The sequence below is a fragment of the Tinamus guttatus genome, unplaced genomic scaffold (genome assembly GCF_059628265.1).
Source record: "Tinamus guttatus ecotype Peru unplaced genomic scaffold, ASM5962826v1 Tinamus_guttatus_pri_ptg000356l, whole genome shotgun sequence".
NCBI classification, from domain to species: domain Eukaryota; kingdom Metazoa; phylum Chordata; class Aves; order Tinamiformes; family Tinamidae; genus Tinamus; species Tinamus guttatus.
The window spans coordinates 3,341,178-3,368,259 of record NW_028288890.1 but is presented as its reverse complement, the minus strand read 5'-3'; the positions used below and the strand labels follow the sequence as shown (position 1 = coordinate 3,368,259).

Sequence of the window (27,082 nt, the reverse complement as noted above, 5' to 3'; positions counted from 1 at the left end):
TTGTTGGACAGAAAGAAAGCCGATTTATTTCAACATAGAAGGTCTGCAATTCATTCCATGTTCATTGAGAGTAATGCAGTTATTGCTCTGTAAGATAGACTGGATTAATCATTAACTTGCACCCTAACTGCTGGGAGTCAGGGTGTCCAACATTCCCACCAGTACCAAAGAATTAAAAAAAAAAAAAAACTTGTGAAAATGTGATCTTTGAGAAACATATAAGTTTCTCAGTTCTTCATATCACCACTGCTCTGTGAACAGAAGCTAGCCATTGCCCTTTCTGTAGAGAATAATGTACTATTTAGAATAATACACTGAAGATCAATTAAGGTAAAAGCAGGCAATCAAAGAATGGGAGAAACATTAACCTCTTGTATGAGGATGCTCTGAAACTGGAATCCTTTAACTGTGAATCACCCAGAATTTATTTTACAACCTGTAGTTTAATAATAATTAGTTGAAGTTCTTTTCCATGGCTTCTCCATGCCTTCAAAGCAAAAGGAAACATGACAGGATTCAAGTATGGACCATTTCTGCATCAGCCTACCAGACTCTGGCTTGCCTACTTCACTTCCAGTGACATATGGATTCTGCTGATGGCATCACCCCAAGTTCAGCAAACTTTCAAAGCTCTCGTGTTCCATCAATCAAGTTTCCTTAGGAGCAGATGATACCAACATGGGGCCTTCCATTCTCATACTTCAGATACCTTCTTTCGTTTACTTCCTTTGAATAAAAAAAAATATTGTTCTGTTTACTCTAACATGCTACAATATGTGCATACATAACTGTAGGCGACGCGTGAGTACTTCAAGATGTGCTTTTTCTTTGAAGTGCGCTTTTACTTTTACAAATTCTACATCAAGGTGGAAGGAAGGAAGGCTGCAGAGTGCTCATACACTGAAGCTGAAGGAACTTTTCCTGAACGGAGTTAAGATGTTTGTTCCAAGATTCCTATGGACAAACTACTCTATCCCATGCACTCTGGCCTAAGCCAGTATTAAACATTCCAGAAACTTGTTGATTTGTTTGGATAGTTAATGGCAAGGCTGATAGCAGCAATGTTTTTCAGGGCCTAGAAGAGAGAAAGAAAAAAATCATGTCAAAGTCTCTCCCCACTCTGAACTCGTAAAGAAATCATGAATTTAAACAGAAACGGATAAATAACCAGCCTGTTCTACAGTTCTATCTTGTGACAGGGCTGTAACTGTGGTACATACAGGCAGCTTCAGCAAGGCAACTGGGTTTCCAGTTGCTGAGCAGCCCTCCCCCTAACCCAGCACCGCGTTGCAGCAATTGACAGGTAAAAACAGTTAAAAGAGATACACCTGGATAAACCTACTGTATTAGAATGAGTTGGTTATCACTTCCCAACAGCCTTTTAGTGGCACATCGCCTCACTATTAAAGCATTTGTGTATAGTTCAGTCACAGAAAAATTCAGAAGCCCATCATGGTATCATAAAGTCTAGATATATTCACATCTATCTTATAGAAGTCCCCTGGGCAATCAGAAGTCACTGGTCATTTCTGTCTGCCAGAACACACACCTCTGGGGTAGTGTGTTTTTGTCAGTACCTGTGCTGTGCAGCGATGAAGATGGTCTTCAGTATTTAAGGCAAGCAAATACTCCTGTAGAGATCCAAGCTCCTGCAGCCAGAAAATACTGAATGAAAAACAGAGTCTCTAACAAAGGCACCACCCTATGAGTGAACATCCAAATGCTGTTCACTGTAGCAGTCCATAAGAACAAAGGTACAAGAATGACAACTAGACCCCTAGACCTCAACCTAGTTCAGGACCACACGTGTCAGTTCAGTACAAACCGTTTCAGACGTAGCATTCAAAATCAGTTCAAAGGGAAGCACATGTTAATAGCTTTCAGTTAATTATTAAATCCACATTCCTTTCAGAATAAAGGGCGGGTGTAGGGCCTATTGTCTCAGATAAATGAGGAAGAGTCATGATTACTAAAAGCCCCACGAGGGATATAGAAACCATATGTCCCTCTACTAGAATCTGCTACTGCTCTCCACAAGAGAAAGCTGTTAATTGGGCCAAGATAAAGAAACCTGCAGCCTGACCCTGAACTACAGAACATTCCCAACACTGCAGAAAGGGGGGATGCAGATGCAGTAATTGCTTACAGTAACTCTGTTTTCCGTAACAAAGAAGAGTTCTGCAAGTGCACGATGAAGAGGAAGGAGGATACCAGGCTTGGTCGCATCATGACACAAGTTGTTTTCCATATGGGTGAAAAGCTGCCAAAGTGGCTTCAACAAGGTAAGGTCACAGTCCCTAAAAAAGGTCATTTCAATGAAAACAGTGAGTAACCACGTTCTTACACCTGTTTGGGGGATTAAACAGCAAACCAAAACGAGTGCAAACACATAATGTTGACACTTAGATGTATGCATGAAATACGAAACAAAAGAAACTTTTTAACACTTAAATTCAACCAAGTATTTTGGCATATAATTAATCTAATTCTTAATCAGCGAAGCCCACAGACATGAGGACTATGGACAAAATCCTGCATCTATGGACATGTCTGAACTACTTTTCTAACCTGAATGGCCTGCTGAATTGAGGAGTTGAAAATAACTACATACATCACATGGTTAAATGCTCTGGCTCCACTGCTTGAAATTTTACAATATTCAACTGTAATATAGGGTGGCTGATACCCTTGAGTAGGGTGGATAGACAACAATTTTATATATATATATATATATATATATATATATATATATATATATATTTGATATACATATATTTATATATAATACATAAATATATATAAAATAGCTTTTCAAATAAATTCAAGTCTGCTTCCTTTCTAGTCTTGAAGAAAAGAAAGCTAATCCAAACATCACTTAACATACAAGAGAGGATGACAAATAGAGCTAAGCGAGCACCATCAAAAATGGAAACTTGATTTCAGAAATTGTTATAAGATAAACACAAGAGAAATATGAAATATTGTAGGCACAATGGAGACTTCATCTTTTAGCAATTAAATTTGTTGTCCACAGGATAAAGCAAATCTTCTATGATGAAGAAATGAGGGGAAGTTGGAAATACCATATATTGGTATACATATCCATGCTTAAAGGAAAACCAATTTCAAATCTGTTTGACATACCCTTGTTTTGGGATGATTTTTTTCCCCTTATAATAATTATTTGAGTTTGTAGAATCTTTTCAAAAGAAGAGAAAAATGTATATTTTGGGAAAAAAAACCAAAACTTTGTTACAAATTCCTGCTATCAAGACACTATGAATAAAATCTGAAAGGCAAATTAAGGACACCTTCTTTAACTCTGCTTTCAGCCTATTAAGTTAGTCTCTGTCTTTTCTTGCCCTTTGCCTTTGAGGTGCAACACAGAACAGTTACCTTTGGGCGCTGCATTGCACTATCTTCAAGAGCAAGTGGATTGCCTTCAAACGCTGGTGCCCGGTCTGGCGGCACGCGACCCCCACCTGCCATTCCCAAATTTTGGCCAGTGGGAGGTGAGGAACTACCCTTTCCTCAGACAGCATCTGCTTGAGGATTTCAAACCCTGGAAGTGAATTCAGTCAGCTGTTACTTTTGTAGGAAACCATTCTGCTCATACACCCATAGATCTGCTCTATATATTAAGCATTGCCCAAATACTTTTCTTTTATAATTTAGCCAAATAAGGAGAATGAAAAACAGACTCTCATTATTAAGTGATAAGCAGTAGGCTTTCACTGATTGCAAATCATCCACCAGCCTCACTTCGTTAAAACTACGTAAACTTTTAAATAAATTTATAAATCGATTCATTTTGTAACCAGAAAGAGGCTATTTTAGTGAATAACCACTTTTAAAAATGCAATTAAAATTAGTTCTGTTTCTAATTATCACAATCTCATAGTGTTTGCTAAATCAGATATACAATTATTGTCATATAATGAGTCTTTGAATGCAAATAACCTTACTATAATAGTTATCTCCAAACCTCTGTAAAGGTTTGGTATTAGCATAAAGTCACAGCAAGTAAGAGACATCAGTCAAAACCTAGTTTGAATGAAGATGAATCACATCTTTCCAGACTACCAAGAAAAGTATATTCTTAAGCAAAAATTAAAAGTGGCATTCATCAGTCTGTCAAAACTCCAGCAAAATAACCTCAAAAAGCCCTTTCAGCTACATTATGAACTGTGCTTACCAGTCTGAAACCTTCCAAGATGACCTGCTGTCACTGTAAACTTGTAACCCCATTCAGTGTTACTCATATCAGAAGTAAATCGGTAATAGAGTGTATCACCTGTGTACAAGGACAGGAAGAAAGTCCACATTAAAACCTTTTTTTTTTTTTTTTTTTTCCCCCCTGACAGAAATAGAATTAAAATTAAATGCCTGCTATTAAAATAAATTACAGCTACATTTCCTCATTCAGGAGAGGCCTTCCTTTATTTTTTTGGTAATTACAGAATGCACAGAACATTATGACAAATGGGGAGCTGATGCAAAATGCAGATTGTCTTCCACTATATAAATTATTTTGTGGAGAACAATGCCTCTTATGTTTCGAGTCAATTATAAAACAAGGGGGAGTTTAAAAAAACCCTCTATACTGTTTGCCATTCAACTTCGATTTCGTAGTTGTATTATGGATCAATTATAATTTATGAGCAAAGAACCTCTTCACAGGCAGCAAAATTTATACTCCATTAAAAAGGTAAAACTTTTCAAGAGTAGAGTGGTACTGTTCTTACATGTTGGAAAGTTAATATAGAGATTTCTACTCGAGGGAACAAAGTTATTTAACTTAGTCATCAAAGCTGGAAGAACTCTCAAAGGTTTTGACCATTTTACAGTAAGACAGAGAAGGCTCAAGAAGTTCTTCTAACTGAGGTCATGGTAGTTTGTTGTAATGCTAAAGAAAAACAACCTCTTATCTATTGTGCTGTATAATATTAGAACCATAAAAACTTAGGATTTCCTTCTGTTCCAGGAAAAATCCCATCACGCTCGGAAAAAGCATGGTAGCTTTCCATGTCAAGCAGAATTTTCAAAGTTTCAAGTGGCAGGAAATTTCTGAGCACGTTTGCTTGTGACAAAGAAAACTACAAATCTGGGAAAACCACAGATCTGGTCTGGGGAAAGGTCTGCAACCAAATTAAGAGCTCAGAAGCCTCCAAATGCCTAGTTCAGCTAAGGTCTGCATCAGTGAAATCAAGACCTCAATCCAGAGTTTTGGTTCAGTTGGACCTGAAAGCTTAGTTTTTTTTGGTAAAACTCTGCAGTTGTTCAGGAGGAATGGGAGGAAAGCAAGATTTTCTTTAAAAAGAAAAAAAAAATCTATAAAAATGTTTGATTTCTAACTAGCCCCTTCTAACCCAAGTGGCTTTGCTTAAAGACATTCCTAAGCCTATTTATGGCCATTGCCAGTTGGCAAAGTCAAAGCTTTTCTTGCAATATCATAAAGTGCTGTGGGTTCAAACAACTTTGCATGAGATACATGAGAGCTGACATGCTTTCTTCATAAAGTCCTTCGAATCACTGGCACTTGCTACTGCATTATCAAAAATGTGCTTAGAGACCACAGCGTAGAATTGTCAGGGGACTAACCCTAATTTTTTCAGCTGTGCTCAGTAGCAACAGCTGGAGGCAAAGCACTGGCACCCTCTTCTTTATTTGCTCTGAGTGCTGGTGAAGTACAGAGACAAGATATAAGCCTATCTTTTTAAACAAATGTGCTTCCTGTGGAAAGTAAGACAAGACACAAACAATGAAAGCGAATATCCTGCAGAGCTAGAGCTGTGTTGGAAGAAAATCAAGATCAAAATTTGTTTCCAGTAGCAAAGTGGCTGCTTTGACTGAGGTGGGGAAGAAAAGGTCAGAAGTAAAGCAATATGAGATATGTCAAGTACCAGAAGAGCAGATAAGCCCACTTTCAAGGAACAAACAGCAGAGCAGTCTGTCAAAGCAAGCAGATTAGGACAAAAAAAGGAGTTTTTCCATGCATCTCAAACATGACCATTTAACACCTCTCAGGAGCTCCTCTCAAGAGTCCCAGATAAAGCAATTCCCTATGTATTTGTGCTTTAAAACTTTATATATTCACCTGGCAGCTCAAAATCGGTCCATTTCTGCGGAGACCCGCTGAAGCTGTGCCGATCCTGCTGGAAGTCGCTGCTGCTGGACATGAGTAACTCATCACAACCTTCTTCCGTATTACACTGAGAGTCAAACTTGATTGAGAGGTAGATAGCACCAGGAATGTGCACTTTATCCTGAGAAGGAAACAAGAGATGTGTGTTGGCTGTCGTACTGTATTAACCAGAAGCTACTTAACTTTCACCCTACAAATAAGTGAGGTATAACAAGTATTACAGCGTCTCCATGAAGAAAAACCTCATTAGTCTTACTACAAACTGGTTTAACGAAGGCAAAGTGTGCCCTATTCGTTTGTATTACAGATTAAGAGTGCAAAAAGATATTTATTAACAGTACTTTCCTTTTTTGGAAAACTGTGATAATTCCTGATATTGATCTCAAGGACAGATCTTAAAGCTTCACAAACACATCAAATTAAAAATGTGAAAGAATCAAAGATCGGGAAAAGTTAAAAATCCCCAAAACACCGTAAAATCTGGAGACCAGCAGACAGAGAGCCATTCTTTTTTAATCCCATTTGTGAGTCCATTCTGAGATCTTCAGTCTCTGCCTGCCACAGGACATGGGAGAGATGACACCATTCCAGAATATCCTGAATTTACACCCAGAAGCAGCAACTGTTTTCCACAGTTGATTTGCACGTGCATCTTTAGAAAAATGCTTTCGACCAATATCAAGGAAAAAAAAAACAAAGTTTGTTTTGGGAGAAGTTAGTTTCAAATGAGAAATACACAAAAAGGATTTGCTTTGCTCCTAGTATTCCTCTAACACTATGAGAAAGTTAAGATGCCAATTGAAACACATTCCTGTAGGAAAGAGTGGACATTTTTGCTTATTGAGGCCCTGAAACCATTTAAGGTTACGGTCAGCTTTACACATGTGCATAATAAACCCTTTTAAGATGCAGACTTGTCACACGTTTGAATCGGGAGTGCACTGAAGTGCCCTTCTGAGCCTCTCTCTGCAGGGCAAGACCTCAGTCACCTGGCAACACCCTTCTCAAAAGCAAGACAGAATGGGATATCTGACAGGTGCTTCAAGCACCAAAGTCCCAGAGATTAGACAGGAATAACTGTGAGACTTTTCAAATAGTCTTCACTACCTTCTTCCTCTATTTTCCACTGCACTGAGAGATGCATAACTCACCTCAAAATTAGTGTTGTTATTATAAGGATGTTTAGATTCACGCATCTGGACAGCCATTCCAGGTTCCTCCATGAACTGGCAAGCTGTCAGCGCCATGGTTCCTAGCATGCTCTCGCTGCATCCATGCAGCACTTTCTGCAGAATCTGCAGAGAAGACACACCACAAACATCATCTTCTGCCAAAACAGCATTTGCAAACTTATATGTTGATGGCTAAGAGCTACTTCCAGCCACAGATCATTTCAAACTCACAAATACTGTTTGCAAGTGTTATCTCCCAGAGGATTTTATTCAGTCCTCTGCTTCAGACCTTTCAGATTTTAAGTGATTAAAAAAATAAATTTGAGAGTTATTAGCCACATCTCTTCCCACAGATGCTAGACTACAGGCTAATCCATAAAGTAATTCACAGGAAATTGAAGCTGTAAACAAGGAATATAATTTTAATCAGAAGAACTTTGCTAGCAAATTAAACAGACACCTTAACCTTCTGTATCTATGGGTTTTGACTTGAAGAGAACGTCTAATATATTTCAGCCTTCAAATTGCACAAGTTCCTATATAAAAAGGAGTGATCACATATCCGTTAAATGGCTGCAGCATTTAAAAGAGCTCGATACAAATGTCATTATAAATCTGTACAAATACAAATAAATGCCATTCGGTCTACTAGGACACACTAAATAAGAATTTCAGAACAATATTAGCTCTGTTGGCAGATGAAAGCCTTTTCCTTGTTTTGCAGGAGGGCACAAAAGTCCTTAATCTAGAGTCATGTTGCTGAAGGCCCTTTACAGGTAGTTATAGCAACCTATTGCATCTTTTCACCTGCAATTTTCTAACACCTTCTACAAGCTGTAAGATCAGCCATACTAGCTCAAACCACAGACTCCACCAGCCTAATGCCCTATCTCTAAACCAGCCAGAAGGGGATTTCTTGGGGGAAAGGAGCATTAAAAAAACAAAGTACTAGCACATTTCCCTGATGCTCTCTTTGCCTCTTGACACTTGCAAAATCACCTAAGTCAAAGGCTTAATACACTGTTGTATTTAACATGTCTTAACAGATTTGTGTTTCATCAGTTCATCCTACAATTTTTCGAACCTGTATAAACACCCTGCGGCAACATTAATGATGCAGCGTGTCAAGAAACAGATGGTTTTGGTTTGCTTTGGACCCACCACTTACTACATTAATTTGACATTCCCTTGTTTTCTTACAGGGAGGGCCAGCAGTGTTGCTGTCTGCCTCGTCCTTGCTGTTCATGGTCTTAAAACTACAGAGGAGTGTCAGACTTCCTTATTATTCCCTCCCTCCCAGCTGGGGCAAAGATCCAGGATCATGAAAACCGGCTGGTTCCTCATACGGAAGTTATTCCACAGATATAATAATCACTGTCTCTCTTCTGCAGACCCCTTCCAGCTGCACTCTATCTTTTTTTATGAGATGAGGGCCTCAGGCTGCACTCCAGATGAACGGACACTATGGGTTTATACCACAGCATACTTCTGCTTTCTGTTTTATTTTTAATTCCTTCCTTGAAGATTGCCAGCACTTGATTTGCTTTGACTGTCATGAAGCGCCGAGCTGACACTTTCATATAACAGTCTTTTATAATTCCAGTTCTCTTCCACCATTGTAATGGTCAGCTCAGATCTCATCAATCGAGTGGCAGGTATTTACCATGTACACACTGAGATCTAACAAAAAGCAGCTTTCAAAGTGCACTGCCTATTCTATCAGCTTCTCTGCAAGTTCTATCCCCTCCTGCCAAAGTACAAAGATTTCATAATCCTTAGCTGTCTCTAAGGAACTGTTTTTTTCCTTTTTCGTTAACAAAACCAGCATACTAAGACACTGACAAATTCTAACTGCTTTTTCTAAACTGATTTAAATTTTGTAACTTCAATCAAGCTTAAAAAAGAACTGCAAGTATTTTTGTAAGCCAGAGGTTCATGGCACACAGGCACAGAATTTGTTCACACACGAGTGCAATCCACTTACTTTTTCCCATAACTGCTTTTCCTCTAGCTGCATAAGCATGTCGAGTATGTATGTCATATGGGCTGGGCCACTGAGATCGAGGATTTCCTCATTTATTGCCACGTCATCTGGCCACTCGGCTAACAACGATGCCAGCACATGCCTGGCATAAAGAACAGCAGTTGCTTCATTCACACGATACAGGTAGTCCCTGACAGCCTTTTTGCTTCTGGAATCCAGCTCCTTGTGCAAGAGTATCGAGCTCTTAGTGCGACGCTGCTTGGCATAGCTAAGCTGCAGATCACTCTCTGTGTTGGTTATTAGTTTCTGAGCCACTGGATTGGTTTCTTCTGTTGCTTTATCACACAGCACAGGCTTTGACTGGAGAAAAAGAAAAAAAAAAAAAGAGAGATGCGTGTGTGAGAACAGTCTTTCAACAACTTGCTTTCCTGTGTTTAGACATCTGACTGACTAACCCATCAGATTGCAAGCTGGATTCACAAGTCAATTTGTCCTTACAGATAATCAGATGCATCACAAAGCACATGCTGTGATCTTTCATGCACACAGAGGGACAGAACTTCTCAGAGAAGACTGAATGTATCAATCTATAGTTAAGTCTGCTGGTCTAAACACTGATTCCACATTCACAAACAGAAACTGTAGTTAGAACTGATTCTAACCCCAAGTGTTACTTTAAGCTAAACCAGAGAGGTAAAGCAACATGGTGCCATGCTGTTTGTGACCCTAAAGCAGATTCACCAAATGAGGTAGTCTGAGATGGGCCTTTGGAGATTATTTGGCCCAAGTCCCCACTCAGAATTCAAGGCAACTTAAAAACAACATTAGGTTCCTCAAGGCCTGGTCCAGTCGAGTCTGGAGTATTTCCAAACGCAACAATCTCCATGTTGTAATGCGTGAATTTTTGTTCCATAACTACATTTAATTACATCAGGAAGCCCTTGGTCCAGCCTTCTGTGCAAATGAAACAACTGAGCTGCTGACGCCCCATGGCTAGGAATAAACACTTGAAGTAAAGGCAAAAAGCTGTGCAGCTGTGCCATTGATTGCAAAACCTCAACTTCAGTTTCTCTTCTCACTCTAACTACCTTTCTACTTTGCAAGACAAATTCATGGCTTCCTTGCTTTTCTGAAATTATTGTAACAGCAGAACTTACTGCACACATTTATTGTAATTAGACAGAATCGCTTTTGTATAAGTAGAGGAAATTATAGCATGCAATCACACTTTGCTATCCTGATCTAAGCACTGAGTTCTGCTATTTCATTAAGGAAGAAATTACAAGGAAGGCTACTTGCTTCTTGTTGCAAAGGTTCATTCCTTTTGAAATAAGACATAAGCTACAAATTATTTCAGATGTTAAAAAGCCTCAGATTTAAAGATGCTAAACAAAAGTGAAATTAATCTAATGACTAAATTCATTATTTCAAAATTACTTCTCTTCTGGAGATCTACGCACCAAACATGGTAAGATGATCATGTCTGTATCAACTGCTTTTGAACTCTGTTCCTCCAACCTCAGGCGCTTGCTGGGCTGCCACTTCTGAGCCAATGTTCGGATCCTCTCATCTGTTGTAATTACATCTCCATCAAACCTTTAACAGAAAAAAAAGAAAAAAGATATCCCCTCATACAAATGCATTTTAAAATTAAGGCAAATTAAATTTGCCTTGAAAACTGTCCCACCTTGGGTGTAGAAAGATTCATTACGCACTATCTATTTTTGTCATACTTCACACTCTAACAAATTAGTTTTATACACTATAGAACTGCTCAATCCCTGTACGAACAGCGGCTCCAAGATATGCTTTGATTCCCACAAGTCACAGGTAAGCTCTTCACTCATCCTCAGGATGTTTAGAAACAGAGTAGATGGGACGTTTGTGAGTTACTGTATTCAAAAGAACATGCAACCTATTTCAAAAGATGGTGACTTGTTTCCATAACTTCAACTAAAACTCAGCAAGGCTTCACTTCCTTGCTTTTTCACATGTGCAAAACAAGTCATCTTTGGAACAACTTCTATTTGACACCTGTTAGATTTAAAATTACCACCTGGACCTAACTCTGCCTTTGTGCTGAACTCAGCCTTTCACCTACCTCTTTTGAACTTCCAGGAAAAAAGAATCTGTTCTTTTCATTTGCAGCTCATACATGGCTCGAAGAATATGGAGAGGTGCATTAAGTGCATCATGTGTCATCTGAGCAGGAAGGGGGAAAAATATATACATATAAAGATGTCATTGAAAGAGGAGAGCAAGTTTCTTTAAAGTAGGTGTTATTTCCTCTGTTTATCATATGAGCATAGAATTAATGAATTTCATGGTGCCTGGTTAGTAAGAATAAAATGTAATTTAGCAAAAAGCTTAATAATCATTTTGCAGTGCCCATTACTGCCATCCTGGTATGAAGTTCATTTCCTTCAAATAACAATCCGCTGAAATTGCAGCCTCATATTCTGTAAGTTTAGAAGAAAAGTAGCCTTATAAACTCCCAAATATTTTATACAACTAGTAAGTTTACCAGTAAATTTAAACTTCCAAGGAGGGAAAAATAAGTTTAAGTACCAAGAAGCATATTTTGGTGGCTTCATCCAGACCTTCCAGAGGGTCAAGTTTGTTCTGCTCTAAATCAGTGGGACCAACAGTGGGTTGCTCCACATCTTGCTCTTGTTCCCGTTCTTCCAGCTCAGTATCCTCACGCTCAGCCAGGGAACTGATCTCTTTCTTTGATGAATACAACATTATTGACAAAATCTACACAGAAAAAAAGGTAGCAAATGTTATAGTAGCTGTAGAGATTTAGTATATCTATGATCAGCATTTTAGTGGAACATTTGCACTTATCTCCTTTGAAAATACACCTTTGGATTCAGTCTGGCCAACACTGAGAACAATAATGTTACCCCTTCCTTGGTCTTCCAATATGCAGCCATCTCAATACTGAGGATTAATACAGATATTTATGGTGAGATATTTTAGTGCTCGGGGCAGAACATCAATTTGACACGATGCTGCATGAAAGGGAGCAAGCTGGGATGCGTTCCTGGGTCAGGACGAGTTCTTTGGCTTCAATGCAGAAGATACCACGTTCCAGATCTGATCTTGCAATATTTCCATGTACAGTCATTTTCAGCATTCCTTTTAAGAGGCATTCCATTTTTTCCCCCTTTTCTCTCACCTTTGCTACAGTCCTAAGTACAGATTAATACCACAACTCCTGCCTGCCATAAAACACAACAGTTGAACCCCATTTAATCTTCCAGCAATCAACAAGCATTCAGAGAGGAGATACCCAAAAGTACATTGGACTTCCCATACTACACTGCAGTAACAACTTGTATGTGCCAGTAGCTGCAAAACACAACTAATATTTTTGAGATCAATTAGTATGATTTTTAAAATTCAAGAACAGCATTTTCTAGAACAATCTGAATAAAATTCATAAACAAAACTAAGTAGGCAAATAATGCTTGTCTTGTAGACTCCTTTCAAATACAAGCAGAACAAATAAAAATCAACTCCTGCCTTAATGGACTATTATTTACATAATTATGATGGACAGAGAAGGGCAGCAAATGAACTCTTTTGTAAAGACTACTTGGAAATATTTTTGAGACTCTCTTCAGAAAATAAAAACTCAATGCCCTAACCTTTCATGCCAGTGAAAGGCTCTGCAGCTTGACTTTCTATAAAATATTGCTATTCCCTTACCTCCAGGTCCCTGAGAAGCCAGGTCTTGCTGAAGCCAGTTCCTTTGCTGCATTTCTTCACCAGAAGCTTGAGTAAACCAGACTGAAGAAAAGCAGCTTGGATTTCTTTAAATCCATGAGTCTATCAAAGACACATGCACAACATAAATAAGAAAAGTGCATCATAAATCTTGCAACAGCCTTATTCACATGGCCTCAAATGAAATTCAAGCCTATACTATAGCACTTTTTTTTCCTTTATTTCCCTAAAAAAACACAGATCACCTCTTTATATACTTTACGAGCATCACAGAATCACAGAATATTTGAGGTTGGAAGGGACTGCAGATTATTTACTCCAATTCCCTGCTCAAACAGGGTCACTGTATCAACAACAACATGCTAGTTCCCCAGTGGGCTTGGTCAACGCCCAAGTCCCTCTTGTGCTGGGTAATATAAATGGCAGAACTTCATATACTACATGTCATGGAAAAGATACCTTAAGGGTTCTGTAAAGTCCCTTTAGAGCGAGTGACAAGACCCAGGTTGCTTCCACTGCCTCTGCGTAGCTACTGTCCATGCTGGTTTGCAGAAGGTGACTGGAGATAAGCACAAAGTGCTGCAGGTACTGCCTGAGCTGGGTCTGGGAATCGCTGCTTTCTTGGCCACATTTCTGAACCAGCTGATAGTCTTTCACTACAAGAAAGAAAAGAACATGATAAGTATGTGAACATACATTCTAATAACTGTATTAAAAGAGAACCACCTACTGGAGGACATGAATGTTTGCTCTGGCAAAATTCTGGCTTTGTACTCAACTATTTAATGAAATGGAAATAATTTAAGAAAACATTTTTATCTTTTCCTGCAAATTAAAAAAGTAACAACCAGGTAACAGCTTCTGGCAGCAGCTGATTGACTGTGCATATTTGCATACGAACAGTTCAGTATACAAAGAAGAACATGCTATATTTTAAAATCAGATGAAGTGCAGGAAAAAAAAAATCCTCTGATACAATGACCAGAAGCAGCATTTGGTTGTTTTCTGTTTGTTTCCTTTTTTTGTTTGTTTTAAACAGCATTTAGATACCATAATAGCCAAACATGCTCTACTGATGCACCCTGATGTATCCAGACACTTTCCTGGGAGAATATATTATTTCATTCTGTAGAACACTTTTTACATTTATCTCCTCTAGCCATATCCAAAATACTTCGAAAAGGAAGAAAGCAATAAAGATGCTCCTGACATTTTATAAAACACTTGATTAAAGTTAGCCCTGTCCTTCTGGCATGCTTTTCTGCAGGATTAGGAACAAAAAACAAACCTAGCACCCTTTCATAAGCAATCAGTCACTTATGGGCATGTGTGTGTGTTTGTTTTGCCCCTTCATTTGCTAGTGGTTTAGCACATCCTGCCCACACTGGGAACAAACACTTTGTAACAGAGTATTTTTGGAGCAACAGAAGGGACTACCCCAAACGTGTCTAGGCCCTGAGCACCATTCCTTTAAACTGTGGTACTTGACTACACAGCAGCAGCACGTGCATTTTTCAAATTTTCAATTATTTCAAAACATCAAGCACACATATAGAGTAGACAAGACACAAACAGTAAGCAAATCTCAAAACAGCTGTTTAAACAAAGCACTATTTCTCAGACTCCTCATATAATAAAATGGTCAGTGCTGTTTCATAAACCTTCTGAATAAAATTCCAAAGTTAAATCAAATAAAGAGGTCTCCATAATCAGTATTGCAGAAGCTCACAATTTGATTTAACTTATGAACAGAAAATCAGGTGACTTGCAAATAAAGGAACACAATCTCTGCACACCTGTATCAAGTGGTCTGTTTAAAACATCCGCTTTTGGCTACCCGTAAGAAACTGTAAGGAAATACTCTGCAATTCTTTGATAAAATAGTAATGTCACAGAACCTGTTTTCCTCTTTCGGGTTTTGATGTCTACCACAACTGCTCTGTTTTTTTCAGTGAAGTGCTTCAGGATGATCACATTATGAGGCTCATTAGCATTATCCATGTACACAGAACGAGTCCCCATACACAGCACCTGAAAATGCAGAAGCAGTTTCAGTTATGATTTGGAATATTTATTTAAACAGACAACATCACCTTTTATATTGCTTAAATTTTGGTTACACTCAGTACTGTATCTGTTAGCAGTACAATCTGCTTGCTGCAAGACATTTACTGGTCTTTAGAGACAAACTGTTGGTTTTTATAATGAAATACCTACTACAAACTTAATTCTAAGTATATCAGAGTTATGACTACTACTTTCTTTCACTTGTTCAACAAACACACACACACACACACACCCTTTTTGATATTCAGATGTACTAAGCTGGTTTTCTTATTACTGTTATGAGTAATACTGAAAGAAATGCAAAGCAAAACCAGCTATAATTTTCTTCATTAGATAAAAATTGTGCGCAAGTGGAAAGATGTGAACTCTGACATACACCGGGTTTTGATGATTGGGTTCTCCCCAATTGATGAAATCTGTAGTATTTAAAAATAGAAACCTAAAAGCTTTAATAGATTTATTTTCCTTTCCTATCAACAGGCCACTTACCTCAGGAAACCCAACCAGCACCAATAAAGTGAAGATATTGGTGTGTTTTAGCTGGAAGGGTAGTTGCTTAATGCAATGGTCAGTGAAGGCAGCGATCACATTATGCCACTGCGCAGAAGAGTTCAAAGCTCGAAGAATATCTGCCATGGAGCTTGCCCAGTCCAGACCTACACGACTGGAAAGCAAGAGCAGTTTGTATTAGGAGGGCTGACTACAGACTTCCCTGAAACCACCTCAAGTCACGGGGCTACTATTACACTACTTTTTATCTGTTATAGCTATAGTTCTCACGCTATTATTATACAATTGTTTCTTTGAAATATTTGAAGTTTTGATGTCTTCCACACATAAAATCTATTTTGATTCACATCGTTGGAGCATAGATATTACTCAAACTATCTTCTTAAATGTTTTAAAGTCCCAAGTCAAAGTTTCCCTGAATGCTGTCAACCTGAATTCCTAGTTTTATTTTGGAGTTTCGAATTTCTTTATACAACAGCAAGGGGTCTTCTTCTCATATGCATATGAGTACCTGCTCTCTCACTATTAACTACATAGGGAGTCTAGTGATACTGGACTCCTTGTTCTAAAGTTAGTCCTTGAAAATCTCCTTCCCCTCGTCTAATCCTCTGGGTTTTCTATATTAATATTTTGCATGCTTTTCCATTTGTTTATGAACCTGCATTACAGAACATAGTTGCAATAAGAAATACTGTCATATTTAACAGGCATGATATTAATCTTAGAATGCTGCAGAGCTTTCTCAAGTCTCTGAAAATTGAACATTTTCCTTGCTCCTCCTCAGTACTTCCAATGCAATTTTACTATAGGAGGTTTAGATCTTTAACCCTCTTCCACATATGGGGCTCATTGAGAACTCACCACGGATGAGAGCTGCCACATGATGCACTCTCTTCCCAACTTACACAGGGAAACGTAGCTCAAAGGGAGGAAATGAACTTCATAAAAAAAATCTAAGATGTATTTTTGTTTTCCATTAAAGTCCTAGAACACTAGGTCTTCTACCATAGCATGCTATGCATGAAAGTGCGGGAAATTCAGTTATTTTTCACCTGCCTTCTTTTGGAAGGAATCTTAAGAGATACTGACTGCAAGTAGGGCTGAGGCTGCCAAGTCCTTCCCAGGATCAAAAGGTGGGTTCAATGAACTTCCTATTAAGAAGTTCTCCATGCACAAGACATACTTAAAACAAAACTAGTATTAGTCCCATCAAGGAACAAATAAGAGGTTTTAATTAAAAAGCACCTGTCTAAACACACAGCTCCTAGACTGAAGAGAAGATGAGTTGTCTTCCACCCTTCTGGCACTGTAGACCCATCTCCTGCAGCAAACAAACTGTGTTTGGCTGAAAGGGCTTTAGCCACTGCAGCGTCCACTTCCGCAGGCCTAAGTCGCAGGATTAGCTGGCCCAAAAGTCCCAGTGTTAAATGGTAGGTTTCGTTTAGATGGCCAGCATTTGAGATGACAACCTGAAACATCAGTGGCAGTATTTGTTCCAGGTTAATTAAAGACATTGTGGAGCCCTGTGGAAAAAGGAAAAAAATAAAAGCAGTAAGGTAGAGAATTAAAAAAAGTTCATAGTCTAAATCATAGCAAATACAATAGGAAATGAAAGACCAGGCTTTTTTTTTAACTTCTGTAAGCAGACAGAAGGCTGCAAATCATACATCTTAACACACTTCTAATTACATTAGAATTACTCATATGAAACGTTTGCCATAAAACTGAAACAGGAAGCCTGGTCAAAGCTGTATTCAGCAGTAAAATCTGAAATCTAAGTCTAAGGTGTCTGTTTCATTTTCCTGGTGTTGAACAGTTACAATGGATTGCCCCAAGGATAAATCAATTCACTCCCCACACCCAGGAATGAAGCCTAGTGTGCCCTTACTATGTAAAATGGCTTAAAAGTGTCTGATTCTGACACTAGCATTTTGTGACATTTAAGCAAGAACCACCCTTCTCCCACATCATTTATTTTACTATGGATGCTGCTCATGTTATTTGTGACACCCAGGCAACTGCATATTGAAAGTAAAAAGAACTAACTGATTTAAAAGGTGGTAACATAGCTGCCAGCAGTCCTAGAATTCTCTTCTGAGAGCATTCAGCAAAAACTTGTTCCTGGCTAGGTATTAAAACCTTCTCTGTTTGCTTCTGTGTTGAATCTTCTGAGAGGCAATCACCTGCTTGAATTAAAAAAAAAGACATTAAAAAAGAAATAAATGATAGTTTAATGCTTATAGTTACACTCCAAGAATAAAGCACATTTTTTAGTTTTATTAAAAATTTGATAGACCAATCTTTATAAAAAAGATAGCAGGCAAAGAGATACATCTACCTCATTTCTCCAGAAATGTTTACAGAACAACACTACGGACAGAGTCATTTTACCATCTCAGTGCTAACAACACTAGCTTTTAATGGAATGAAACACAACCTCAGGTACCTCTTAATCTCTGGTAAGAATACTCATTTAAAGGCTCTCTGTAAAATAATGGGACCATTAGAAACAATATGAGAAGAGGGTCTGAAGTGTCTAGCACAAATTTATTAAGTGTTGGGTAACATCAGCAAGTTCTATAATCTTATGCATTGATTCATCTCCCTGAATTCTACTCTAGTTTCTGGAATCCTTTAAACAGATTGCAACAGAGCAGTTATTCAAAGCAATATGGTTGGCAGGTTTTTATGAAACAGTTCACTTGCATTGAGGATATCTGCAAACCCAGAAAAATAAGATAGGAATAAAATAATTTGTATACAGTGGATATTTCCATGTTAAGAAAATAAGGAAAACAATCTCTTACTTGATGGAGAAACGTTATCATCTGCAGACAAATCTGACTCTTGTCTTAAAACCGCCTTTTTGGCAAGGGGAGCATCGAGATTGCTTTCAGTTCCTTGTTTTACTACTTTATCTTCTGTAGAGGAATGGGCTTCATTGTGACCATCTCCTTTCCCCTAAAAATAAATCAAATGCAGTAAAATAGTTTAAAACAGTTTAATTCCTACAGAATCACACAGAATCACAGAATGGTTAAGGTTGGAAGGAACCTCTAAAGATCATCTGGTCCAACCCAAACCCCATGTTTCCTTTCATTGGAGAAGCAGCCATGGAAGAAAAAAAAATCAGTGATTAGCATTTGGCAAAAAATCATTTTCCTAGACTATCAAAATCTTTCACTAAATAACACTTGAATACATTAAGAAATTCATTCTTACATTTCTGTGCAGAAAGAAATTGCATTTTTTCTTTTTTTTTGCTTGCATCATCCATATGTAAGACTATTACACTAAAACACAAGCAAACCAAGAAACCAGGAAATTCACAAAAATGTTGGAGGGAGGAGGCAAGGCTGCCTGTAAGAACATAAGGCAATGTTTAATCTTTGTTCAGATGAATCTAGATGAATCTAGTTGAAAAACAAACAAATTGACAACCTTGCTCCTACAATTTTAACCTCCCAATGAAATCCTTGTTTTTCATTATTTCCATTATCTGTCCTGGAGTAGAATGTTCAGCCTCTGAAGATCACACAACTAATGGGTACCAGGGGTTCTATAAATAACAGGTACTCACATTGCAAAGCATAAGGGAGCCTGTGCTTGGCTTCTCATCTCTTCCCTTCGCTGCTTTCTCGCCAATATGTTTTTTTGCAGCACCATCTGTGGGAGGACTGACTGGAATGGTATCATTCTCGGAGAAGGATTCACCTTCTGGTAGCATACAGAGGAGAGCTAAATTTTTCAGACCTGAAAGCAAAAAAAAAAAGTTACAAAAGCTATTTAGAGCCTGAATGGCAAGACAAGCAAAAAGTAGAAGTGAAACATATTGAAACAGAACTACACACTTCCCTACGTACACTTCTGTAGAATTTTACTGACTTCAACCCCACCAAAACGATGTTCCCCACAATGTTCACTTGATTATGTAGTTTCATTAAATAACTTTGTGTGGTAACATATTCTACCTCACAATGATGCCATCGGAGTAGAAATCATACTTAATAGTAATAATAATAAATAACTTTAAAAAGTCATCAGGGTTACCTCCAAGGATTCTGAGTTATGATATTTAAATATTTGTCATAATTTTTAATCTTCTGACCACTTACATATTTATACAATCAAACTGTATGTTTAAAACAAATAGAGGAAACAACGGAGCATCAGTAAGTGACTCCTGGTGGCAGCTGTCTTTCAGCAGTATTAAGGCTTCTCAAAAAATGTAAATACACTCTCATGAAATTAAGTCCAAAATTTTTAATACACTCACAACAGGATTCTGTTATACCTATTTTGTATAAATCCTATTTTGTATAAATAGGTCTTCATTCACAGAAATCCTCATTTCCAGGCAAAAGGACATTTTCCTCAGCAACTCCTTTAACACCACAAAGAAAATTTAAAAAAATCTAGCCGTTTGAGGCAGTACAAGAAATATTTTCCATCGAGTTATTTGCTGTCCTTCAAGTCCTTCAATTTACAATAACAGGGCAGTAACAGGATGTGAAACCACACCAATCACTTCACAACATCCAAGGGGGGGGGGAGCGGGGGGGAAAAACCTACTGAAGAGTTGCTGTGTTGTCTTCAACATTTTTTAAGCAATAAATAAGTTTCCTCAAGCACCCCATTCTCCCAACACATGTTCCAATGACCCTGAATGACCCTTGCTGTACACAAGTGAAGTACACAGTAATTTCCCCTTTCCTTTGGAAACTTCAAAGTGAATAATCACCGAGACTTTTCTGAAAGTCTCCTGGAAATTATTATTTCAGAGAAGGGGCTGAATCACCTTTTCCGTGCTGGGCTTTCATCAGGCAGTCTCCGATGAGCTGGATGCACTGGTGTTGCAGAACCCTGGCGTGACTGAGGACCTGTGAATCTAGTTGTTCTCCTTCCACTTCTTCCCCGTTTGCCAGATCTGCGCTGTAGAGAGTCAAGGCTGCAAACAACAGCCAGGAATAGTTGTGGACATAGGGCTGGATGAGCCGCTGCCGATCGCTGATCCGAATGGTCACCATTGGGTACACTGTGATGCTGTGAGTGGGCAAGTGACTGAAAGAAGAAGGTACGGACAATTTTGAAACACAACTACCTTTTTGGTCGGAAATGTTACTAACAGTGCGTGATACATTTTTAGGAAACTATGAAAAATAGAACATATAATTCCAGAATTTCAAGCTTTGGACTTTCAAATGATGCAAACTGTCAGAGCCTCACTGACATCAGTACTGCTCACTTAAAAGATTCTGAACTACCAAGAGAAAACCTGCTCAAGGAATGCAGCTCCCGGTGATGTCTAACCACAGCTTTGTGGTCCCTTATTCTATCCTGTCTTTCAGGGTAGGAAAATGTCACAGCCATAGCCAGGAAACACTTAGAGCCAAGTAACTTCAGAACTTGGGGCAGGTTTCCAGTCTACAGAAATATTTGCTGAACCAGTCCTGTATTTCCTCTGTCCTCTAAGGACACCAATTACATGTTCTGATGTCAAGCATGACCTTGCAAGAACTGACATGAGAATGACTGTACTTAGTTGCTAATTAACACTTTTATAGCAAGCACAGGCACAAAATGCCATATTTAATACCTGTCAGAGTACTTCTTTGCAGAATAGCATCCATAGCAAAGGTCAAAGTCGTCACACACATTGCAGTTCATTCGCCGACCTATGATAACTCCTTGACAGTGATCACAGGCGTACTCCATGTTAACCATTTCATGGTCATCCTCATGACCTTCAGGTTTAACTCCACCTGCAAAGAAATGACTTTTTAAATTTCACCAATAATCCTTTTTGGTAAAGGATCTTCATTAATTTCACAGTCAAGTTAGGAAAAGATAAAAAGCTGAACAATTCCAAAATGTGCAAAAGAAAAGTACTCCCCTTTGTTTTATGTACAGTTAGGAGAGACTATATTCCCTTATATGTAGAGTTTTGAGGTTTTTTTTTTTCCTTAAATCTTACCAAGGAAACACGTTTTACACAGATCCATGTCATTACACTGGAGGCAACGGTAGCGGTGCCACGGTGCAATTTCATCACAGCCATCGCAGGATATGTCCACATTTAACAGGTCACAGTAACGAGCTACAAACATGTGCATCTGGAACAATAAGTGGACACACATTTCTGACTTTAAGAAGGCCCTTTCTAGACAGAAAATAGAACACTCTCCCCATTAAAAAAAAAAAAATATATATATAGTTTTGAAGACATCCATGAAGCCAGGGATTCAACTCATGAAAAAACTCATGAAGCCACATGCCTTTCTTCTGATTTTCAAAATTTCCTAATTACCCCTTTTGCAGATAAATAAGCAATTCACCTTTCTCTGCTTCTCTGGGTCAGCTTGAGCTATCTTTTCATACCAGGTCTCAAACATTACATCCTGACATTCATCCATCCACTCACAGTTTTGCTTGTAGTCTGCAATTTCATCTTCTTCGCTCCATTGACTAAAAGAAAAACAAGCTCAAAATGAAGTTTGAATGCAGTAAGTCTTCCTACTTGGAATGCTTTTTTAAAAACTATTATTATTTGAACAAGGTGCTATAACATGAAAACAGACTGCAGGAATTCTAGTCATTTGATTAATAAATGACTACAGAGCAACCTTCTTGTTGCCTGTATGACAACCTGTAAGAACATATGAGGAGCATAGTGCAATGTATGTATCTGCACACACAGACACACACGCAGACACACGTTAGTGCCCTGTGAAAGCTGCATTCTTCCTGACTCACCAGATGACACTGTCATGAATACTTATGTTTTCTTGTGATGTGCTCATAAGAAGATACGGCAACTGAATCTCAACAAAGAAGGAAAGATCGCTTGGTTCCCAACTCATATCCAAAAGATGAAGGAGAGTTGTTTGCACACAAGATAAGGCAGGAAGCAATGATCTAAATAATAATTAAAAAAACCCAGTCAAGACAACAAAATATGACAGCTCTAACCTGAAGTTGGAATTACATATTTAGCAAAAAGCATAGCCAAGCATAGTCTGAACCAAAGATGGCATTTTTCAAAGGTTCTGCAGAGAGAAAAGCTTATGCAACAGCCTGAATACAGCAAGGGGAACTGCCTCTTCTCTACAATAAGCTGCTGCTTCTTGATATTCGTAGGAACTTTCTCTTTGAAAATTTGCCATCATCAGTTGAAACTGGCCAAAAGACTTGTAAGTTATTAGCAGATAGCCAGACATCATACTCACAAAAGTCTCAATTTTCTAAGCCACTTAGCTAGAAATCTTAACAACCAAATCATCATCAAAACATGAGCCTTTAATATTACAGCATGATGGCACAACTGTGATATTACAGTTTTATTACATTTGCTAAAACATTTTACAATAAATTTGCTATTCATAGGATATCAGTGTTGAGCTTTGGAAACGTAGAAGTATTAACTACCATAGGACATTTAGTCAAAGCTTTAACATTAATGAATTTATTGAGCTTTCCTGCATAGCAACAATAACAGGTAACCTGGTGTTTTAGATCACAAACAACATCCAGATAAATTACTTAGCTTTGTAAACAATACTGAGTATACTTCTTGTTATTTATTGTTTGATGTCTCAGTTAAGAGCAAATGAGAGGGGAAGAGGTGACAAAGAACAGAGACAAAAATACCTCAGTAGTTAGGTAAGCAGGGTACTGTACCTGTCATTAATGGCACTGAATCCCTTCACAGAATTTACCAGGAACAAAACCAGCTGATAGTAGGACTCCCGAACCTCTTTGTGCAGCTCAGCACCGCAGCCTTCCAAGTTTCCAAAGTAGCTAGAAAGTAAAGAGTCAGTTTAGCAGTCTGCAATTCACTGCTTCATTTTAGGTGGCATGCTTCGTTCCATTAGGAATGGACAGCATTTTAAATGCTTTCTGACAGAAAGTCTGACAGAGCTTCCAAATTACTTTTTCCTTGCTCAGAGTAACAGTTGCACATGCATGTAACTCATGATTTCCCCGCCACGCTTTTGTATTAGTGCCCCACAAGTGGTACATAGCTGGCATGAGTACAGGCTGAGCAGCTTGCATGCCCGTCCCTTTAGCCTCTGGACACATTAACTAATGAAATGTAGGAGCAAACTAAATAAAAGCCATCTTGTACAGGTATCACATCTAAAACTATCAGCATTTATGAACAAGCAAACAGCTGGCTAAATATATGTCACACACCATTCTTGGAAGCTAATTCTATTGGCATATAGGTAAATATCTTAATTTACAGAGTTCACAGTTCATAGAAGGATAAAGATGCAATGCTAGAGATAAAGAAGTAAATGCATGTTATACAGTAGTTAGATTACTATAGCTCTAACCAGTAAGAAACATAAGAGCTCATAGTGAAACAATGAATGAAGACTCTCCAATCTTTCTGAGCTTGCTGTGATCCAGGCAGAACTGCAAAGGCTTTTCTTTGCATCTACACTGCTATTCAAGTGCCTGACACCTACTGGCATGAACAGCTGCACATCCAAATCCCACTTAAAAGGATATCTATTCTAAATATCACAAGCAAGATATGCACAGTATCTTAAATACTAATCTTCACATGATTTTTTTTATTCTGTATATGGATAAAAAACAATTACTTTTTACTATTTTAAGTTTACATGACTGGGACAACGCAAGGGCCCAGACATACAATATCATGTGTCTGAGACTTGTATTGATAATTACTTACTTTGTAAAATCTTTTTGGCAGGCTAGAAGTTCCAAGAGAAAAAGTACACAGGGTGGATTGAAACAGTGTGGTTGTCCAAGTGAGTCTAGGCACTGACGGATTGTCTTGAGCACTTCCATGATACTCTGTCCTTGGGACTTTCTCAAAGCAAGGACCTTTAAAACACTAAGAAAAACAAAAAACATCTATGAGGACTTCAAAACCTTGTGTTTAAAATAACTCAAGCAAACTACAAGAAGTCCTTGACTAGTTACACCACAGATATCTACATTTCCAATGTATTTTTAACAGTCTTATACTACTGTAGTGATTTATTACAAAAATAATCATTATAAAAACAGCTATAGAGACTGATAAAGCCCACACTAGATTCCAGGCCTTCCGGCACCAGTTCAAATTATAGAGATTAAAAAAGACACTTGAGAACTGGAAGTTTCTCTTTCAGTTTCCATTTACATTCTCAGAATATCATGTAATTTCATGATAGAGATGTGACTATTCTTGCTTTGTTATTAAGGATTTCTAATAGTGAGATACTGTGTCTTACCTGTTTGCAGACAGGAAGCAAACAGTACTGTAGCAGATTTCAGGAAGCAAGACAAGAAACATGCTGAAGTTCCACCTGATTTAAGTGATTCAAATGAAATAATACTCTCCACAAGCCTGAACATGGTGGTGAAATACTGAAGTTTGATACTTAAATCTGACACCTACTTAGGTACAAACTATTTTTTCAAAGCTTTCTTGCAGCTACGATATGTTTTATTCCAACTGAAGAGGTCTGAACACAATTTTATAACTGACATTTTCAGTTTGCTTACCTTTCATATGTAAGTGATTGATCCTTAATGAAGTCTAAGATGCTTTTCAATATGGGATATTTCTCTTTCACAGTAGGCACAGCTTTTGGCTCTTCCATTGATCTGAAAGACAGCAGCCTTAGTCTTCCACGGCTGAACTGAGACTTGCGTGTAGGAGTGGAAGGGGGTGACGATACATCCTCTTGCTGTGACACTGCGTTTTCAGCAGGCTTACAGTGAAGTGCAGATGCTTCTTCTGTTTGGAGGGGGTCTGGAACTTGTTTAGTCTTTGTATCAGGTTCTGTCATTTGGTGCCCATCCTTTGGAACAGGATGAGCTACTCCATTGGAAGACTGAGAGTCTGCTGCCTGGAAGTCTGTTTCCACAATGGAACCTGTCCTTTGGCATTTATTGCTGACATACTGCTGGACATCATCAGTATCTCGGGCTTCCAAGTTATCTGAAGCAAAACCTTTCGTCTTTGCTCTTACAGGCAAGAAATCCAGCAACAAAAGGCTCTTCTGCATGCAGAGTTTTGCTGTAGCATAAAAAGGAAAAGAGTTAGAATCAGGACTGCTTCAGAAGAAACTAGTTTATCTTATTTCTTCTGTGCAGAGAGAGCTAGAAAATACTGTTTTATTATCATTATTATTTAGTATAATGATCATCACGCTTCCAATTATTTAATTCTCTATCTTCAAACACTAAATCTGAATAAGAACTCTGAATCATACAAAGGACACATGTCAATGAGAATGCATTTTATTTCTATAAGAGTTCACTATTCTAACAGTTCATTGTAGCAACTAGCATCTACAAGTACAGATGAACATAAGTTAGGAACCAGGTGACTCAAGTGGTAAATCACTCCCCCAGTGGAATCTTTTTCACATACTGTTTTCTGCAAAGAATAGCAAGAAACAGTCCCAGAATCTATCTTTTAAAAAGTAAAAGATTAAAAGAAAAAACCCTAATTTATTTTTAAAGCTAAAACAATAAAAAAAATTACAAGGTGATATTTCAGTAACCTGAAACACTTCTGTATTTGAAAAGAAAACACTTACCAAGAGTTTCTGGGTTCACCTCACTTGCTTCTACGTTCTGCTTCTCCTCAGTATCATTTCCCTACCCATCAAGGATTTCTGCTTCATTTCTAACTGTAGACAGGATGTTAAAATAGTTAAAATATGATTTTCACCATACATCCAGACAGCAAGGCAATATGAAGATAACATCACAATAAAGGATTCTCAGGAACAAAATGACCTAATTTGTTCCTGAAGTCAGGAAATATTTACTATTTCCTAGTACAGAGTAAAACACCTAGTAGTGTAAAAGAGCAGTACCTAAGCACTCTAAGAGCAGATCACACAGTCTTGTACTGAAATGCTCGAGGTTTCTAGGCTGAGCCCCTTCCCTGTCATGCAACAGGACGTGCATCAGCCCTATAAAAAACATCAAAAGAAAAAAAGGAAAAAAAAAAAAAAAGGCTTCCCCTCAACCTCTTTGCCAAAGGAGAAAGATGCGCAACTAGTCATAGGATAAGATTCTCCAAAAAAATCACATAATCTAACTGGAAATTATGATCAGATACTATCCCCACTGGAAACACGCCTGTCGTATAACCAAAAGGCAACTCAGTTGTTCTAGAAGGCCCTAGAGTTGCCAGCACTTGCTTAGAGCCTCCTGCAGTCTGTGACATTGAAAGGGACTTTGCCTCTCCTCTGCTGCAGGGGATCACACAGACACCTCTCACCAGGTCGTGAGCTCATGACACTGACTCTTGCCACAAACCTTATGTTTCGAGGAAATTTATATGCAAAGAATATATCCTGAACTACAGCTACTTTCTCAATTGGAAAAAAAAGAAAAAAAAAATGAGTGCCTTTTCTGTTAGTACTGCAGAACTGAGAATGATATTTAAGACATGTTTCTTCCTATGTGATACCTTAAAAGAAAACTGACTCTGGA

At 38.2% G+C, this 27,082-nt stretch overlaps 1 protein-coding gene across 1 annotated transcript in view; it reads right to left on the bottom strand.

The window, feature by feature from the left end:
* Positions 1 to 27,082, bottom strand: part of ZZEF1 (zinc finger ZZ-type and EF-hand domain containing 1) — a 53,896-nt gene continuing 26,814 nt past the window's right edge. Inside the window, 29 exon segments of the mRNA XM_088530106.1 lie at positions 1 to 1,075; positions 1,578 to 1,649; positions 2,147 to 2,297; positions 3,397 to 3,562; positions 4,196 to 4,294; positions 6,098 to 6,266; positions 7,297 to 7,440; positions 9,302 to 9,661; positions 10,762 to 10,897; positions 11,403 to 11,503; positions 11,870 to 12,058; positions 13,016 to 13,135; positions 13,493 to 13,689; positions 14,932 to 15,064; positions 15,590 to 15,764; positions 16,856 to 17,133; positions 17,657 to 17,796; positions 18,418 to 18,571; positions 19,191 to 19,363; positions 20,409 to 20,671; positions 21,207 to 21,372; positions 21,585 to 21,723; positions 21,946 to 22,075; positions 22,364 to 22,525; positions 23,288 to 23,407; positions 24,312 to 24,476; positions 25,133 to 25,649; positions 26,176 to 26,238; positions 26,241 to 26,268. Coding sequence (XP_088386232.1) covers positions 1,001 to 1,075; positions 1,578 to 1,649; positions 2,147 to 2,297; positions 3,397 to 3,562; positions 4,196 to 4,294; positions 6,098 to 6,266; positions 7,297 to 7,440; positions 9,302 to 9,661; positions 10,762 to 10,897; positions 11,403 to 11,503; positions 11,870 to 12,058; positions 13,016 to 13,135; positions 13,493 to 13,689; positions 14,932 to 15,064; positions 15,590 to 15,764; positions 16,856 to 17,133; positions 17,657 to 17,796; positions 18,418 to 18,571; positions 19,191 to 19,363; positions 20,409 to 20,671; positions 21,207 to 21,372; positions 21,585 to 21,723; positions 21,946 to 22,075; positions 22,364 to 22,525; positions 23,288 to 23,407; positions 24,312 to 24,476; positions 25,133 to 25,649; positions 26,176 to 26,238; positions 26,241 to 26,268 — 4,785 coding nt within the window. The 3' untranslated portion in view covers positions 1 to 1,000.